This window comes from Trichomycterus rosablanca, chromosome 7 (assembly GCF_030014385.1).
Source record: "Trichomycterus rosablanca isolate fTriRos1 chromosome 7, fTriRos1.hap1, whole genome shotgun sequence".
Taxonomy (NCBI): Eukaryota; Metazoa; Chordata; class Actinopteri; order Siluriformes; family Trichomycteridae; genus Trichomycterus; species Trichomycterus rosablanca.
Window position 1 is genome coordinate 15,144,554 of NC_085994.1, and position 17,416 is coordinate 15,161,969.

General features: G+C 39.2%; 1 protein-coding gene across 1 annotated transcript; it reads right to left on the reverse strand.

Moving 5' to 3' along the window:
* Positions 1–6,154, reverse strand: LOC134318001 (eukaryotic translation initiation factor 4 gamma 1-like). The gene is made up of 9 exons (XM_062998745.1): positions 6,142–6,154; positions 5,342–6,042; positions 4,965–5,093; positions 4,583–4,819; positions 4,350–4,454; positions 3,931–4,143; positions 3,685–3,806; positions 3,380–3,512; positions 1–84 (listed from the first exon to the last, which is right to left on the reverse strand). The coding sequence occupies exons 1-8, from the start codon at positions 6,152–6,154 to the stop codon at positions 3,398–3,400; spliced, it is 1,635 nt and encodes a 544-aa protein (XP_062854815.1). The 3' UTR covers positions 1–84; positions 3,380–3,397.
* Positions 6,155–17,416: the final 11,262 nt, after the last annotated feature.

Sequence of the window (17,416 nt, forward strand, 5' to 3'; positions counted from 1 at the left end):
GCTTCCATCAGTAGAGGGAATTAATCAGTCATAATAAGAGCTGTTTATTGTCGAAATTCAAATCCGAAAACACTTTCCGTATTGCTGCGAGCGGGCGAGACACACACACACACACACACACACACACACAGAGAGAGAGAGAGAGAGAGAGAGAGCTATAGTATAATGACAAATAATTGAGAAATAAACTATAAACTTGTTTAATTATGTTAAATCTGATTATTTCATGGCGCGTATGTTTTAAAGCAGAAACAAACACGGCACATCTCTGCACAAGAGAGGATTTTTCTGAAACTTAATGCAATGCAACCACAGTATGTCTCTTCCCTGCAGTTTCTTTCCTTTTAAAATAAAAATTTTCATGATCGTTCATCATTGATATTAATATCGGGGCTGTCTTATAGTTTACCCAGTAGCGCCTCCCGAAGAACGAAGAGCCATTTTTTTGAACGGCCCTTTAAAAGGAACAGAGCCAAAAGATCCGGCTCCCTTCAAGGAGCCATAATTCCCATCACTAGTCTCATCAGTGTCACAACAGCTGTGATACATTTTGTTACATTTGTGGCAAGTACGAGCAGTGTTGTTAAGCATATGTTGAAAGCCTATGAGCTGTACTTCGGGTTGTAAGGTTGGTGATCAAGACAATACCTGGGCTCAAAGCCCAATCAATGCTGTTTGCTGTCCTGATGATATGGCAAGAACAGGAGAATCATGTGACAGACTGTTACTTCTGTCTTACCAATTTCTTCGGTTTCTTTACTAAAAATATAAACTCCATTGATCATCCTTGACCTGCCTTCAGCTATGAGCTATTGCAATGTGATGACAATCTTCCAGTACCCAAGTCACCAGAGACATGGAGCCTAGAGCTAGCAGCAGGTGAAGATGTTGCAGTCCACAGGTCAGAAATGGAGAGCGACACTGATTTAGACTTTGAACCATGTACATCGATCAGCCATAACATTAAAACCACCTTCTTGTTTCTACACACACTGTCCATTTTATCAGCTCCACTTACCATATAGAAGCACTTTGTAGTTCTACAATTACTGACGGTAGTCCATCTGTTTCTCTACATACCTTTTTAGCCAGCTTCCTGTTTTTCAATGGTCAGGACCCCCACAGGACCACCACAGAGCAGGTATTATGTGTTAGTGTGTGTTGTGCTGGTATGAGTGGATCAGACACAGCAGCGCTGCTGGAGTTTTTAAATACCGTGTCCACTCACTGTCCACTCTATTAGACACTCCTACCTAGTTGGTTTACCTTGTAGATGTAAAGTCAGAGACGATCGCTCTACTATTGCTGCTGTTTGAGTTGGTCATCTTCTAGACCTTCATCAGTGGTCACAGGACGCTGCCCATGGGGCGCTGTTGGCTGAATGTTTTTGGTTGGTGGACTATTTTTAGTCCAGCAGTGACAGCGAGGTGTTTAAAAACTCCATCAGTGCTGCTGTGTCTTATCCACTCATACCAGCACAACACACACTAACACATCACCACCATGTCAGTGTCACTGCAGTGCAGAGAATAAATCACCACCTAAATAACACTTGCTCTGTAGTGGTCCTTTGGGGGTCCTGACCATTGAAGAACAGAGTGAAAGCAGGCTAAAAAAGTATGTAGAGAAACAGATGAACTACAGTCAGTAATTGTAGAACTACAAAGTGCTTCTATATGGTAAGTGGAGCTGATAAAATGGACAGTGAGTGTAGAAACAAGGAGGTGGTTTTAATGTTATGGCTGATTGGTGTATGTGTTTCAGTACAGCTTCTCTGTCCCAATTAAGTATATTGTTTCAACTTATTTCATTTTGCTAGCAGTTATGAATAGGATTGACCTAATGTTGTTAGGGAATGTGCTGTCTGGGTGATTGCTTCTGCTGGCAATACTCGTGGACATCTTCTGTCCTCGTGGACATTGGCAGTGGATGTCTGGGCCTATGGCTGGATTGTGGGCTAGTGGACAGTTGTAGGTATGTATGTTTGTATTCACTCTTTGTTCTGGTAGATGACGTGCCTTGTTATGGGAAGCGTGGACCTAGACACATTTGCTTTTTTTCCTTATTGTTGCTCAAGATTAACATCTATGCTGTCTACCCTTGACTACTTTTAGGTGTGTGCAGAGGTGGAAAGAGTACTAAAATATTGTACTCAAGTAAAAGTACTATTACTTTAATGAATTTTTACTTAAGTACGAGTAAAGTTACTAGTCTAAAAATCTACTCAAGTAAAAAGTAACTCATTTAAAATGTACTCATAGTAAATGTTACTTAGTTACTTTTTTAACAGGAGAGGGTGACAAGTGGATATAAATCAATAGTTGTTTTTTATTCAAATATTCAAATATAATAGAAAAAACATGTTGATACAACATTTAAAAGATTTAGGGATGTGTAATGTGTCATTAAAGTACAGACCATCCCATAAAACTTTTTCAAACTGTATAACCACTGGTGATGGCTCGTTCGTGAACGATCCGATTCTATTGAACGGCTCTTTAAAATGAACGAAAGGAACCGAGTCGTGCCTTTGGGAGTCCCTGCCTGAACAAAAGAATGAAGAGCCATTTTTTTGAACGGCTCTTTAAAAGAAACTGACCCAAAAGATCCGACTCCCCATCGCAGAATTCACTGCAGCAGTTTCACAGACGCGATTTTTTTAGCGTTTATTTTACTCAGTAACGGATGCTATTTAAAATGTAGCGAATAACAATTTCTAATACAAAACATACTTAAGTAAAAGTAAAATTACAGGTTGTAAAATCTACTTTAAAAAGTACAAGTACACAAAAAAACTACTCAATTACAGTAACGCGAGTAAATGTAATTCGTTATTTTCCACCTCTGGGTGTGTCTTTGGTATTTGCATTGCTACACATGGTTCCTACACAAGGTTATTTTTCCTTACCACACTAAGCTGTACTATTTTGCTCCAACAGCCCTCTACATGGACATGGGCCTATGGGTAACTTATACACAGGACACTGATTAAACAACAAGCAACAGGTGATCTTAATGAAGGTGAGAGCAAATCAAGAGGTAGAGGAGGAGACAAGGGAGGCATGGAACAATCAATAAACAAAAGTGCATGTGGTCTGAGAGCCGGGTAAGACTGTAGCTGTAACACGTTCAATCAAATGTCATGTACAGATGGAGAAATAAAACCCAATATAAACACATTAAAATGCACAAGGTTTAAACTTTTCTTGCTTGTTATTGCTCATGGTTCTTGATGGTTGTTCATTCTGGAGGCTGCTGTTCTGTGTGGCGTTATTTTAAAACGCTCCAGCTTGTTTTCACTACAAATATAGAAATATATTGTTAAAGCTCAGTACAGACAAGATCATTTTATTAGGAAAGTAGAAACTCCTTGTTGTACCTGATCTGTCTGATGTTTCTAGACGGAGTGACGAGGACGCATGTCCGGTCCTCTATATCTCCTGTCCTGTCTGTCCCAGTGCTCAAAAAGATCCTGGTCTCGGGTACAGTGCTCATTTCTGCTGTAGTTCCTTCTGTGCAAGAGGAAAGACGAGAAACTATTAATGGAATGAAAGCTAGAGCGTACGTAAGTATGCTAGTAAACTAGTAAGGAATAGTGTACTACTGTTAGCTTGATTCTAATGTAACAATAAAAAATCCCATGAAATCACTAAATGAAATCATAAGTGAATTAAGATGTCTTACCTAGAATAAGCACATTTTTCAGCTTCAGCACTGAGTTTTGATTTGATGCTTCCTTTGCCCCGATTCTCCCATGAGCATGCTTTTTTAGGGGCATCAAGCTGGTGGTGGTTCCAGGTAGTAGTCTATAAATTAAATTAAATAGAAAACAGGAGACATGGTGAAATGAATTGAACTTCATGGTCACATGACCTCAGTTTTAAACCATGAGCCACTGGATAAGAAGTGATTCCTCACACTGGTTTGTACCTTGTTGTTCTTGCTTTGGTGGGATGTATTGACGGATTGGTTTCTAAAGGTCACCAGGATCAAACTGTTGTCCTGTCTCTGGACTTCTCGGGTCTCTCTTTCTGGATTGATGTCTTTTCTGGATGGCACCTTCATGTCTTCTTGTTTGGCATCATTGTGGACCATATTGTTGTTTTTGGTGTCCTGATTGTTGCTCTTGGGTTCCCAGTTATTCTGTTTTACACAGAAGAGGAATTAAAAAGTACAAAAGTACTCAAAATACAAGAAGTTGCACAGATCTGTGTTGGCTTGTTGTTGGTGTGACTAGAGATGGGATCAGTGCTTCTTTACCAGGAGAATTAATAAGAGGGGCAGCAGTTTCACAAAAGCTGATATAAACCCACAGCAAATATTAAAGACGAGCTGAGAATGATAGTTACCAGTCTCAGATCCACAATATCCTGTAGCATGCAGCAGATCCTAGCTGAGGTTTTCTTCTGCTGGATGATTTTGTTGATTGCCGAGAAGTAGAGGCTCATCAAGTACTACACAAACAAAAATGAACGTCGTCAACACAAGAATCACCAACACACGATCTACAATAAAGAGTTTTTACTTTCTCTCGATTACTACAAAGCAACTGGTGAACAAAGAGAACAAATACGCTTCCTACCTTGTCCTTTTCACTATGCAGGTCCTTGCCGGTGAGGGAGAGCAGCCTGCAGAGACATTCCAGGTTCTCCTCGCTGGGGTTTACTACAAGCTTCTGTTCAATCCAGGTGTTTATGAACCGCTTTGGAAGCAGTTTCAGTTTAAAAAGCTCTGCAGTGAATTCCATGTTGTTGAGGGATTGTTGGAAAGAGCAGATCTTCTCTTTCTCTAGATCTTTCTTCAAGCGCTGCTGTACTCTCTACAGGGAATGTTAGTAATTAGATATCATAAAAATGAATGAATTTCTTTCTTTCAATTACAATATGTAGATATATCCCAAATTCCACAGTTCATTTTTCTTTTAACTCTGCTTTCAACTAATGACTACACTTAAAAAAAGAAACCTCTGTGGCTTGATTCATCTCTTTCTGCTTCTTCGTGAGAACTCTGTCATTCTGTCTCTCCTTCTTTAGTTCCATCTGGCAGCGACTGAGCAGCATCTTCTCCAAGTTGGGCACTTTCAGTTTCCGGTACTTCACACATATAGATATTAGTTATATTATTTTATATTCTAGTTTTATAATTCTTTATTTGTTCATGTCTGAGAATCACATTAAAAAACAACAACTTATATTGTACATTTCATGAAGCTCTTGTACTTATTTTTTTCCTTTACTATAGTCAGACTCTTTCTTCAGTTCCTCTATTTGCTTTATGGAATTCAGCATGGTTTTAGATATAAAAAATTGATTAAGTTTGGATGTGCAGAGACCTCATTCACCTCCTTAAGTTCACAGCAAAAGTTTGCATACATCACTGCAGAGTTTGGTTCTAATGTGGCTCTTTCCACAGTGATGTCGATGATCGCTTTGACTTTCTCCTCGTCGTCCTTGCTCACGCATCCCTGCAGCTGCTCTGTACCAGATTGGTTTGGGGCTGAGGGCACCAGATTTGGTTTGACCACATCATCGGTCTTTCCAATGGCAGAGGAAGCATTCTCACTGAGCTGTTCATTAGCGGTGGAGTTAGAAACAGATTCCATGTTATCAGATGTACGGATCTCAATCATTTCTACAGGTTCATTGTTGGTTTCCACCTCCTTTTCAGATTCCATGGGAACACCAACGCTGCCGTTCAATTCAGACAGTGCGGCCATTTCTGAAAATGAAGATGGAGAACCTTTTAGAAAGACTTTAGATTCAGACTCCACTTTGGGTATTTTTTTAAGGGAGGAGTCAATAACAGAGACCAAATCATTTGATTGAGGATCCTTTGGCTCTGCTTCATTTAAATCATTGCAGCCTTTGTTTTCTTCTGCCACCGGAACTTCCACACTGCTACTCAATGCAGGCAGAGCAGCAGGTGAGGAAGAAGCTGGAGCTGGGGATGAGGTCCTAACCAAGATGCCATCCTGACTTTCCACTGAAGGAGCAGAAGCGACTGGGATTGACTGGAGATCCTGGACAGGTTTGGTCTCAGGGTCTATAGAAATAAAGCATGAATATAATGAGCCGTAGAATAATATTCACATATAATAATATTGTACTGTTTATAGTAGCTTGTCATGCAGATTTTCCATACTTGATCCAGACATGATCTCCTGCGTGACGTCACGTCCTCCCTGGTTTGGGTCTCGGATTGTAATCTGTACGAAAATCAAGTTAGCATTACTAACTACAGTCACATTAACATTAAAATTTGGCAGTAGACAGCATAAGTAAGAAAAAAAAGAGATGTATTACCTGTTTGCGAGCTCTTTTGGGCAGAGTGGACGTGGCTTGCCATTGAGCAAATGATGCCTGATGCTGCTGGAAAGGCTCCATCATACAAGATGCCACAGAAGGCTGGTACTGAGTATAGTACCCTGTAGATAAAAACAAAGAAGATCAGCACATAAACCCTCATGTTATGTCTCAAATCAGAAATACACTACATGGTCAAATGTACAGTATGTAGACAGTTTATCACAAAAGAATCTTGTTAACAGGAGGTTTGTCTGTTTTAGATGTGTGAAGGAAAGATTCACTCTTTAGAGCTGGATGAAGAAACCAAACCCAATTTCTGCCAGTGAAGATCTACTTACCATACACAGATCCATAAGCAGAACTGTCTCCATAATAAGATCCCTCTAGTGCTGTGGCCACTGTGTACTGATATTGCTGCACATGCGGGTTGTACAGTGAGCAGTACTACAATAAAAAGAAAGCAAAATATCTACTTTACTGTACACACACACACACTCTTACACACACACATATACAGTATACATAACCCCAATAGATAAATACTCTACTAGATGTATACTAGATTAGAACTGTATACGGCAAAAAGTACCTGGCCATAAGGGATGTAATAGTCACGGCCCAGAGGCTGTGGTACCATCATCATTGATGAGGAAGAGTGGTATGTATATTTCGGGTATGTCGGGTAAGAGGATCCCACCCACTGGACATTATAGGCAGCCATGTTGGCGGCGTAATAATCCTGCAACAGAAAAATATAAGCAGAGTTTAGATTTGAAACATTTGAAAGTACACATTTAAGAAGCCTGAGGCCTATTTATACATACTATATTATACAGTTCAAATGGTGAAACATGTGCTCTCTTTGTTAAGTGATTGGACCACCCTAATATTATGGGATGGAAGGATGATGTAAAGGCATGTTTAATTTGAATTGAATTTTATGGATATTCTGGAGAGGAAGTCGAGCTCTTCTAAACCTGGTTCATTGTTTTTGGGCATTAAAACACTAAAAAGTTACTTTAATAGATATCTCGAAACAGCTTAATTAAATGAAAAAATTATGATTTTTTTACTACAGTATGTTTGTTTTAATATTTTAAAAATAATTTGTAGTGATGTTTTAGATTTTCCTTCCTCATATATTAATTGCTGATACATCATTCTTACAGTGAAATAGTTTTTTTATCTATTTTATAAAATATAAAATGCCTAACACTTTTTTTCTACAGAATTTAATTTGTATTTGGTATAATTTCATTTGGTACTTATTTGTATTCAGAAATAAAGCTAATAAAGCTGAATAGAAGTGAAAATAACATGACCTGTTGCTGTGTAGAACTCATCCGTGCTGAGTGTAAATCCTACTGATGAGTGTGAGATGAAAGCGGATCATTAATAGAACCTTCAGACGAGCCGCGATTGTGACGTCATCACCGCAATAGTTTCTTACTCACACGTCATCCGCGTTGTAGAATGAATCAAAACTGCTACTTTCATTTAAATGCTCTCAACACTATCTTTAAGCTTCTTTTATTTCAGCAATTTATTACAGTAAATTTATTCTTATAAAGAAATCAAATAATCAGCCACGTTTAAACGGGTTTGCAGCATCAGCACCTTCATCCACTGCAGTCAGACCAAACAGCTCATTATTTACTACAGTTATTTATTTGAGGAGCGTGTTTATCACATAAGTATTAAAATATGTATAAACACAAGATTAAGAACATTTCTGTTCTTCTGTATACTGAGTTTTGTTCATTAATTTTTAAAATAAAACTTTAAAATAACTTTAATAACTTTATAATAATAATAATAATAATTATTATTATTATTATAAATAATAATAATAACAATAATAATAATAATTATAAATAATAATAATAACAATAATGATAATAATATCTAAAATAATTAATATTATTTCAATTTCTGCTAATCAATTGATTGTGTCCCTGTGCATAAAGTAAATTAAGCCCCATAAAGACATGCATTCTTGTGAGTTAATTGTATTGGCTGACACAGAGCCCTGATCTCAACTGTATTAAACACATTTGGACTGAATTGGAATGTTGACTGCAAGGCAGGTGTCCTCATTCAACGTCAGTGTTTTATCTTACAAATGTTCTCTTGGTGAAACAGACACAAATTCTCACAGACACATTTTAAGATTTAAATAATTAAATAATATTAAATAATAATAATAATAATAATAATAATAATAATAATATCTACAATGATTATTATGACTTCAATATGATAGGCAATCAGTTATATTGTGTCCCTGTGCATGAAGTAAATTAAGCTCCATAAAGACATGGTTTGTTAAGAGGAAACTTTACTGGTCGACACAGAGCCCTGATCTCAACTGTGTTAAACACATTTGGACAGAATCGGACGGCAGGCATCCTCGTCCAACATCAGTTTCTTATCTTACAAATGCTCTTTTGATGAAGCAAACACAAATTTCCACAGACACACTTCAAAATCTTGTGGAAATCGAAGCTGGTATAGCTGAATATGAAGGAAGGAAAGCAAATGCACGTTGTAAATGTATGGTCATTAAGGATCAAAATGTATTCAGCAACTTCTCCCAAACACCAATGTTTTATTACGAGTTAATTGAATTAAGATCATTTTAGCTGAAGCAAACTGAGTACATGTATAAATGGGCATTTCTAATTCATGTGATGGACAAACAGACTGGTTTAACATTGGCAGATAGTTTGACAAGTCTGCATTCTGTCACCATTCCTGTTCAACATGTACACTGTAATCACAGAAGCAGAACTGTAAGAAGATGATTGAGGATTCAAATATTAACCATTAATAACATCAGGCTGACTGCATGTACTTCTCAGTGAAAGGACCCTGGCCACCCTGCCGGGGTCATTCATGCCCATGTTCTTTACAGCCATTTCCATCTTTATCAGACTCTTCTTTTCACCTCCACTACATCTACCCCATTTTTCTGCCATCTAGACCATGAGAGAACAGTTTGACCCCACCTTTAATGCTCCTATGCTTACACACCATCCACTTGGTGTCTTGTACACCTAGTATATCAACCTTTCCACTCTCAATCATATCAACTAGCTCTCTCCCTTTACCAGTCATGAAGCCCACATTAAGTGTTTCACCTCTCACTGCCTTCCTACCCTTCTACCTGTTTCATTAATCCATGTCTTTACTAACCTCACTTTGTGTACAGGGGAACAGTCAAACTGGAGCAGGAAGCATCTTTCCTCAAATTATTGTCACAAAGTTGAAAGCGTTAAACTGCTACAGGACAATCTGTTATGTCTCGTCTAGTGATGGGTCATTCGCGAAAGATCCAATTCTATTGTACGGCTCTTTGAAATGAACGAAAGGAACCGAGTCGCGCCTCTGGGAGCCGTTATATATATTTTTATTTTTCTGCAGTTCTTATTGGCTGTAATCCACCCATTCCGCTTCCATCAGTAGAGAGATTTAATCAGTCATAATAAGAGCTGTTTATTGTTGATTAAAAAAATTTGAGAAATTTTTTTTAAGGCAAGGTAGCAAAATTTTCATGATCAGTTCATCATTGATAATAATATCGGGGCTGTCTTATAGTTTACCCATTTTTTTGAACGGCTCTTTAAAAGAAACAGAGCCAAAAGATCCGGCTCCCTGCCGCTCAGGTGGCGCAGCGGTAAAAAGAAACGCGCTGCAACCAGGGCTGGATTCTGAGAAGCGTGGTATCGAATCCAGCCTTGCTTTACCGGTTCGAAGCTGAGTGGCTATATGAGCAACGATTGGCCGGTTGCTCATGTGGGGGGTGGGACAAAGAACCGGATGTGGGTCTCTCTATGTCAGAATGCGATTGCGTTCTCTGCCGGCTGATTGGAGGCGCTTACACAGAGATGGGAGAAGGTGCCCTTAGGGTGTGTCTCTCCGCATGCAACGCTAGGTGGCGCCAAACTCGTCAATGTGTGGGTGGCAAAGATGCATCTGGCTGCTGCTCGTGTTTCGGAGGGGATACGGGTTAGCTTCAATCACCTCCGTCAGGGCAGGGTTCGGCATAGACAGAGAGGAAGCACGATGCTAATTGAACAATTGGATGCGCTAAAAGGGGAGAAAAAGGGGTAAAAAAAAAAAAAAAAAAAAAAAAAAGATCCGGCTCCCTTCAAGAAGCCATAATTCCCATCACTACTTTGGAGAGTGGCACACTTTTGTTGTAAAAAAGTATAATGGCAATTAAGGTTCTATTCTATTCTATTTAGTGTAACTTCATTACAATATGCTATAAATATTTCACTCTCATTTTGACTATGTCCCAACTTTTTGGAGTGTGTTGCAGGCATCAGATTCAAACTGTAAATCTATTTGTAAAATACAATGAAGTTGGTACAAATGCTGGAAATCTTTTGAATCTTTATTCAACTGACAAAAGTGGAAAGAAGAGAATTATAGAAGAACTTTGTAGTCCTACAATTACTGACTGTAGTCCATCTGTTTCTCTGCATGCTTTGTTAGCCCCCTTTGATGCTGTTTTTCAATGGTTAGGACCACTACAGAGCAGGTATCATTTGGGTGGTGGATCATTCTCAGCACTGCAGTGACATTGACATGGTGATGGTGTGATAGTGTGTGTTGTGCTGGTATGAGTGGATTAGACACAGCAGTGCTGCTGGAGTTTTTAAACACCTCACTGTCACTGCTGGACTAAGAATAGTCCACCAACCAAAACTATCCAGCCAGCAGCGCCCAGTTGGCATCGTCCTGTGATCACTGATGAAGATCTAGAAGATGACCAACTCAAACAGCAGCAACAGATGAGTGATCGTCTCTGACTTTACATCTACAAGGTGGACCAACTAGGTAGGAGTGTCTAATAGAGTGGACAGTGAGTGGACACAGTATTTAAAAACTCCAGCAGCGCTGCTGTGTCTGATCCACTCATAGCAGCACAACACACACTAACACACCACCACCATGTCATTGTCACTGCAGTGCTGAGAATGATCCACCACCCAAATAATACCTGCTCTGTGGTGGTCCTCTGGTGGTCCTGACCATTGAAGAACAGGGTGAAAGCAGGTTAAAACAGTATGTAAAGAAATAGATGGACTACAGTCAGTAAGTGTAGAACTACAAAGTGCTTTTATATGGTAAGTGGAGCTGATAAAATGGACAGTGAGTGTAGAAACAAGGGGGGGGGGGGGGCGGTTTAATGTCATGGCTGATCAGTGTATATATACTGTTTGAACTGTTTATATGTATATGTGACAGGTAAGGTGGGATTTTGCTCAGGGCTGCAACAGGACAGAATAGATTGCGGGATGAATTTAAGGATTAATTAGTGGTTACACATATACCTAGATGCTAATTAGCTTGCTTATTTAAACCCTGTTTTTTTCCCTTTTGTGTGCCTCCACATGCATGTTACATGTGCAGAGTGGCGTTTAAGGCTGGAACTGACTCGGCTGACCTGAAAAGCTACTTCTATGATTATTCATTGACTAATTTGTTTTTATAAAAAAAGTGTTTTGCTCTTTGCTGGAAAGTAATAAAAACTGACAAAGAAAAATCTAAGAAATTCTAGTTGACTGAATGAAAAAGTTACAGCATACATTAGAGAAATTAAACTTGACTAACTGAAAGCTTTTTGAGATAAATTAAGGCACATTAATTGGCATGTGAACACCTCACTCCCTGCTTCTCTCAGCATGGAGCTGAAGTTATGACACATCCCCGTGAACTCTGTAGCACTAACGCACACCTGCAGCTGAATTGCTTATACCGAATGCTGGTTGAATATAAATCAATAGTTCACACTCTCGGTGCTATCTCCTGATTAGGTATTCATCGCATTTGTTAGCTTAGCTAAGTGCTTCAAGAAAGAAGGGTTTATGTTGATTACATGGTATAAGAAAAGGTTAATATGCTAATAGGTGGACACAACTTAAACTGCACTTGAAACATGAATTTCCATGAATAGTAGCCAAGACAAGAGCCTGGCAGGGTAAAATGTCTTTGAATTAGGTGCAGTCAGCAATTTAGCTGTTACTTAGCATTTTAGCCTGAGTTCAAAAATTAATTTGGCAGTTCAAAATCAAATTCTTGTGTACGTCAAATAAATCTTTTAAAGTACGCAAGCTCAATAGCAACTAAAATTGTTATTTATAGGGATGCATCAATACCATTTTTTCCCAACCGAGTACAAGTACAGGTACATGTATTTTTACTATTTATACTTGCCGATACCGATACCAATACCTACTCGGCGAACGCCGAGTTGCTCCCGAGCCGGCAAATCTAGCGCCGACCAGTCGCCAAGCGAAAATCAGGGCAAAAATCGTGTAGTGTGAACTAGGCATAACGCAGCAACGTGCAGTAGGCACACGGTATCGGATGTTTAGTATCGGAGCCTCATTTGCGAGTACGAGTACAAGTTAATGAGCGCGGTATCAGGCAAATACCCGATACCAGTATCGGTACTCATGCATCTCTAGTTATTTATGTCATATATTGTGTTTTTTTTTTTTAACAGGATTAAACATTAAACATAGGGCAAGCCGTAGCCTAGTGGTTAAGGAAATGGACTAGTAATCAGAAGGTCACTGGTTCAAGCCCCACTACTGCCAGGTTGCTGCTGTTGGGCTTTAAGCAAGACCCTTAACCCTCAATTGCTCAGACTGTAACTGTAATGTAAGTCGCTTTGGATAAAGGCGTCTGCTAAATGCTGAAAATGTAAATGAACATGAAAATGTAAATTTCCTTATGATGTTGTGCAATAATTATTTCAAAATGCAAAAGTAATAAAGTATTGAATGATATACAAACACAAGTGTTTGTCCTTAATTTTAGTGAGGTTTCTGTGAGCTTTTTGTTATAATATTTCATTACAACATTTTATGGGTTTTCCTGGGTTCATACCACCTGACTAATGATTTAAACATGTATAACCATGCTAAAAAAAATTACAGTTTTTTTAATGCATTTTTCTCCCTTTTTCTTCCAATTTTAGTGCGTCCAATTTTTACCCAATTGTGTTATGCTGACCCCTGCTCCGACTGAGGAGAGTAAGACAGTCACACGCCCCCTCCGACACGTGTGCAGTAGCCGACTGCATCTTTTCACCTGCACGAGGCGAGTTTATATGCCGATCAGCTTTGTGCATGGAGAGCCACACCCTGATCAGCATTATACCTCGACTCAGAGGTCATAATTCACTTAGTTATGAGGTGGGTGGCACGGTGGCTAAGTGCAATTTGGAAATATGTAAATCCCTTCCAATCTTTCTTTGAGGTTCATTGTTTTTAAACATTTCAATTATTTTCTTACACATTTGTTGACAAACTGGAGATCCTCTGATCATCTTTGCTCATCAAAGACTCGGCCTTTCCTGGATGCTGCTTTTGTACCAAACCATGATTACAATCACCTGTTTGGAATCACATCATTATTTAGTTTTTTCACCTCATTACTAGCCCTAAATTGCCCCCATCCAAACTTTTTTTGGAATGTGTTGCAGGCCTGAAATGCAGGAATGGAGATAAAACATGAAATATCTCAGGTTCATCCTGTCTGCAATCAAATAAAAGTCAAAGTACTGTAAATGTAAGGAACACTGCATTTTTATTTTATTTGCAATTTCCATTCTGTCCCTACTTTTTCTGATTTGGGGTTGTAGATCAAAGCTAAAACTCTTTAACCTGTTTATACACCTAATGAAAAAGATTCTGTTTCCTTCCATAAATATATTTTATTCTCCTACTTTCTAAACTAAATATATGGTAAATACACAAACAGATGCTGAGGCATGCAGTGCTGTGACCCTAAATTATTCTCTTATGACAGATGCTAGTGAAGGGCTCTTCTGCCTCCTGGTCAAATACACTTATCTTCATCTGAGAGCATCAGCTAGCAGTGAAGTTCAGTCAGTCTGGCAAAGAAGAAAATGTATATATTCAGTACACACACTGACATACACAAACACTCTCATAGTCACAAAGTAAGCTGGCTGAAATATCTGAAATGACAGAATATTTATTATTCAAAAAAGAAAAAAAAAATCCCAGAGCACCGTGAGAGGTGGAGAGGAAAAGAAGGGAGAACTCATTATAAATTAATCGTGTGTCATCACATGGAACATGTGTATGCGTCAATGTATGGAAAAGAATTAGTGCCAAACAGAGATGCCATCGTTACAGTGGAAATGTGAAATGCAATACATATATCATTGCTTTCTCATAGTAACATGCAGAATACACTGACCAGCCATAACAATACAACCACCTCCTTGTTTCTACACTCACTGTCCATTTGATCAGCTCCACTTACCATATAGAAGCACTTTGTAGTTCTACAATTACTGACTGTAGTCCATCAGTTTCTCAACATGCTTTCACCCTGTTTTTCAATGGTCAGGACCCCCCACACGACGACCACAGATCAGGTATTATTTAGGTGGTGGATCATTCTCAGCACTGCAGTGACAATGACATGGTGGTGCTGTGTTTAAATACTGTGTCCACTCACTGTCCACTCTATTAGACACTCCTACCTAGTTGCTCCACCTTGTAGATGTAAAGTCAGAGACGATCGCTCATCTATTGCTGCTGTTTGAGTTGGTCATCTTCTAGACCTTCATCAGTGGACACAGGACGCTGCCCACGGGGCGCTGTTGGCTGGATATTGTTGGTTGGTGGACTATTCTCAGTCCAGCAGTGACAGTGAGGTGTTTAAAAACTCCATCAGTGCTGCTGTGTCTTAACAACTCATAATACCAGCACAACACACACTAACACACCACCACCATGTCAGTGTCACTGCAGTGCTGAGAATGATCCACCACCCAAATAATACCTGCTCTGTAGTGGTCCTGGGAGAGTCCTGACCATTGAAGAACAGCATGAAAGGGGGCTAACAAAACATGCAAAGAAACATATGGACTACAGTCAGTGACTGTAGACTACTAATATGGTAAGTGGAGCTGATAAAATGGACAATGAGTGTAGAAACAAGGAGGTGGTTTTAATGTTATGGCTGATCAGTGTATGTGCCCAGATTTAAAGCAAAACCTCTATTACAGTGTTTTCACATCACTTGACCTCTTTACTCAAAACTAATACACAAGGATTTGCACTTAAAAAACAAAATGTTGAATTTGTGTTCGAATTGTAAAAACAATTCTGTATAGACTATGAAATTAAATCAAGGTGCAGCTTTATTGCTTTCTACCGTGCATGTGTTACAATGTGCAAAAAACAAAAGTAACTATTGCATTGATTTACTGTCACTCGACCTCATAACGGAAAAACAATACATGTAGGTTTGCATTTGAAAGAATGAAATGTTAAATTCATTTTAGTATTGAATACATATCAGCTTGAAATACAATCAATTCACAGCTGTGCTGCATTTCACTGTGAGGTGCTTTCAATGTGTCAGAAGAAAATGCAGTGCATTCATTGTATTTCAGTCCCAAGCAGTGCAGTGTTTGTGCCCAAATTAAAAGTAATGCTGTCCAATCACAATCATGTGTTGAATTTGGGGTGTGGTTAATGGGGCTGTACAGACAAAAATCAATCCTAATCTATCACATATTGCTATTCAGTTTATTTCAATTAAATTCAAAGGTAGCTTTATTGGCATGACAAATAAGGACATCTGTATTGCCAAAGCTTTAGGAAAAGAATTAAAAAAAAGAAGAGAAGATGTGTGTGTGTGTGTGTGTGTGTGTGTGTTTGTGTGTGTGTGTGTGTGTGAGACATGGTCACCCACTGTCCCTCACCTGGTGGCAGGTGTGTATAGTGCAGCTAGTGTACAGCTCTCTCCCCAGTAGGTGGGGGAGTTTGTCAGGTTCTGAAAGGGAGTTGAAGTTTGGGATGAGGGTGTTAAATTGGGGGAAGAATTGGGTCCAAATTTACATTTACATTTTCAGCATTTAGCAGACGCTTTTATCCAAAGCGACTTACAGTACTGTGACAGTATATTGTCTAAGCAATTGAGGGTTAAGGGCCTTGCTCAAGGTAGTGGTGAAGCTTGAACCAGCAACCTTTGGATTACTAGTCCAGTACCTTAACCACTAGGCTACAACATATAGGGATATGATATTTGGTGCATTGGGTGAGGAAGTGCAGCTCAGTTTACACTGTACTGAGAGTGCAGTGCTGGCACAGTCTTTCCTCTCGAGGCAGCCAGGGCCGTGTGTGTCACCCTGTCTCCATGGCCAGGTCATGCACACTCTATATATCATCAAGGTGTTTCTTAGTTAGGGTCAGATACTGTCCTCGGATAATCTGCTGCACTGTAATGTAATGTTATTTAGGGTGAAATAACACTGCCTTTAACTCTGGACTTTAGTTTCAGTTTCCCAATAACTCAGATACTTCGTTCTAAATGTTTGTGTAATTTGGTTAATTCTAACTGGGTTTGCAGATTTCTCCTGTTTCTCAGTCTTTATTGTGTTAATGTCTGTTAGTGATGTGCCGGTGTGTGTATGTAGTGTGTAGGTGTGTGTTAGTGATGTGTCGGTGTGTGTATGTAGTATGTAAAAATATTAAGGCTATATCAAATAATTTGCATTTTCTTTATGCTATTCATGAAACATATGCACTTTTATTTTAACCAGTGTTTAAATCCACACCAAGCAGTCTTCTAGCCATCACAATTTAGCCCTTGTCAAGCTTGCTCAAATCCTTACGCTTGCCCATTTTTCCAACTTTGGGGATAAAATGTTCACTTGCTGCCTAATATATCCCACCCACTAACAGGTGTCGTGATGAAGAGATAATCAGTGTTATTCACTTCACCTGTCAGTGCTCCAGTGGCTTCCCCTAAAATGTCAAAAATTAAATGGTTAAATATGTACAGTTGTGTTAACATTTCATTGCCTACAAATGCATTTGCCCGTAGAAGCTGAGCGTCTATTCACTTCAATGGGACTGCATGGAAAAGTTTTTTTCATTGCTTCGAAACTCGCGGGTCATTGGATAAATACCACGATTTTGTCCCGCCCCCGGACGCTGAGCGTCTCTGGCGGTGAATGGAGCTGTGGGCGGGTCTGGACGCTGAGCTTCTGCAAGATGATTGGAGGATCAGTCAAAGGGCTGAATCCCGTTTTGATTTACAGCTATTTT

Coding starts and splice junctions, on each gene's coding strand:
- LOC134318001 (XM_062998745.1), bottom strand. Junction 4,455..4,582: donor TGCATAGTGAAAAGGACAAG/GTAGGAAGCGTA, acceptor TTGTTTGTGTAG/TACTTGATGAGCCTCTACTT. Junction 4,144..4,349: donor ATATTGTGGATCTGAGACTG/GTAACTATCATT, acceptor TGTGTAAAACAG/AATAACTGGGAACCCAAGAG.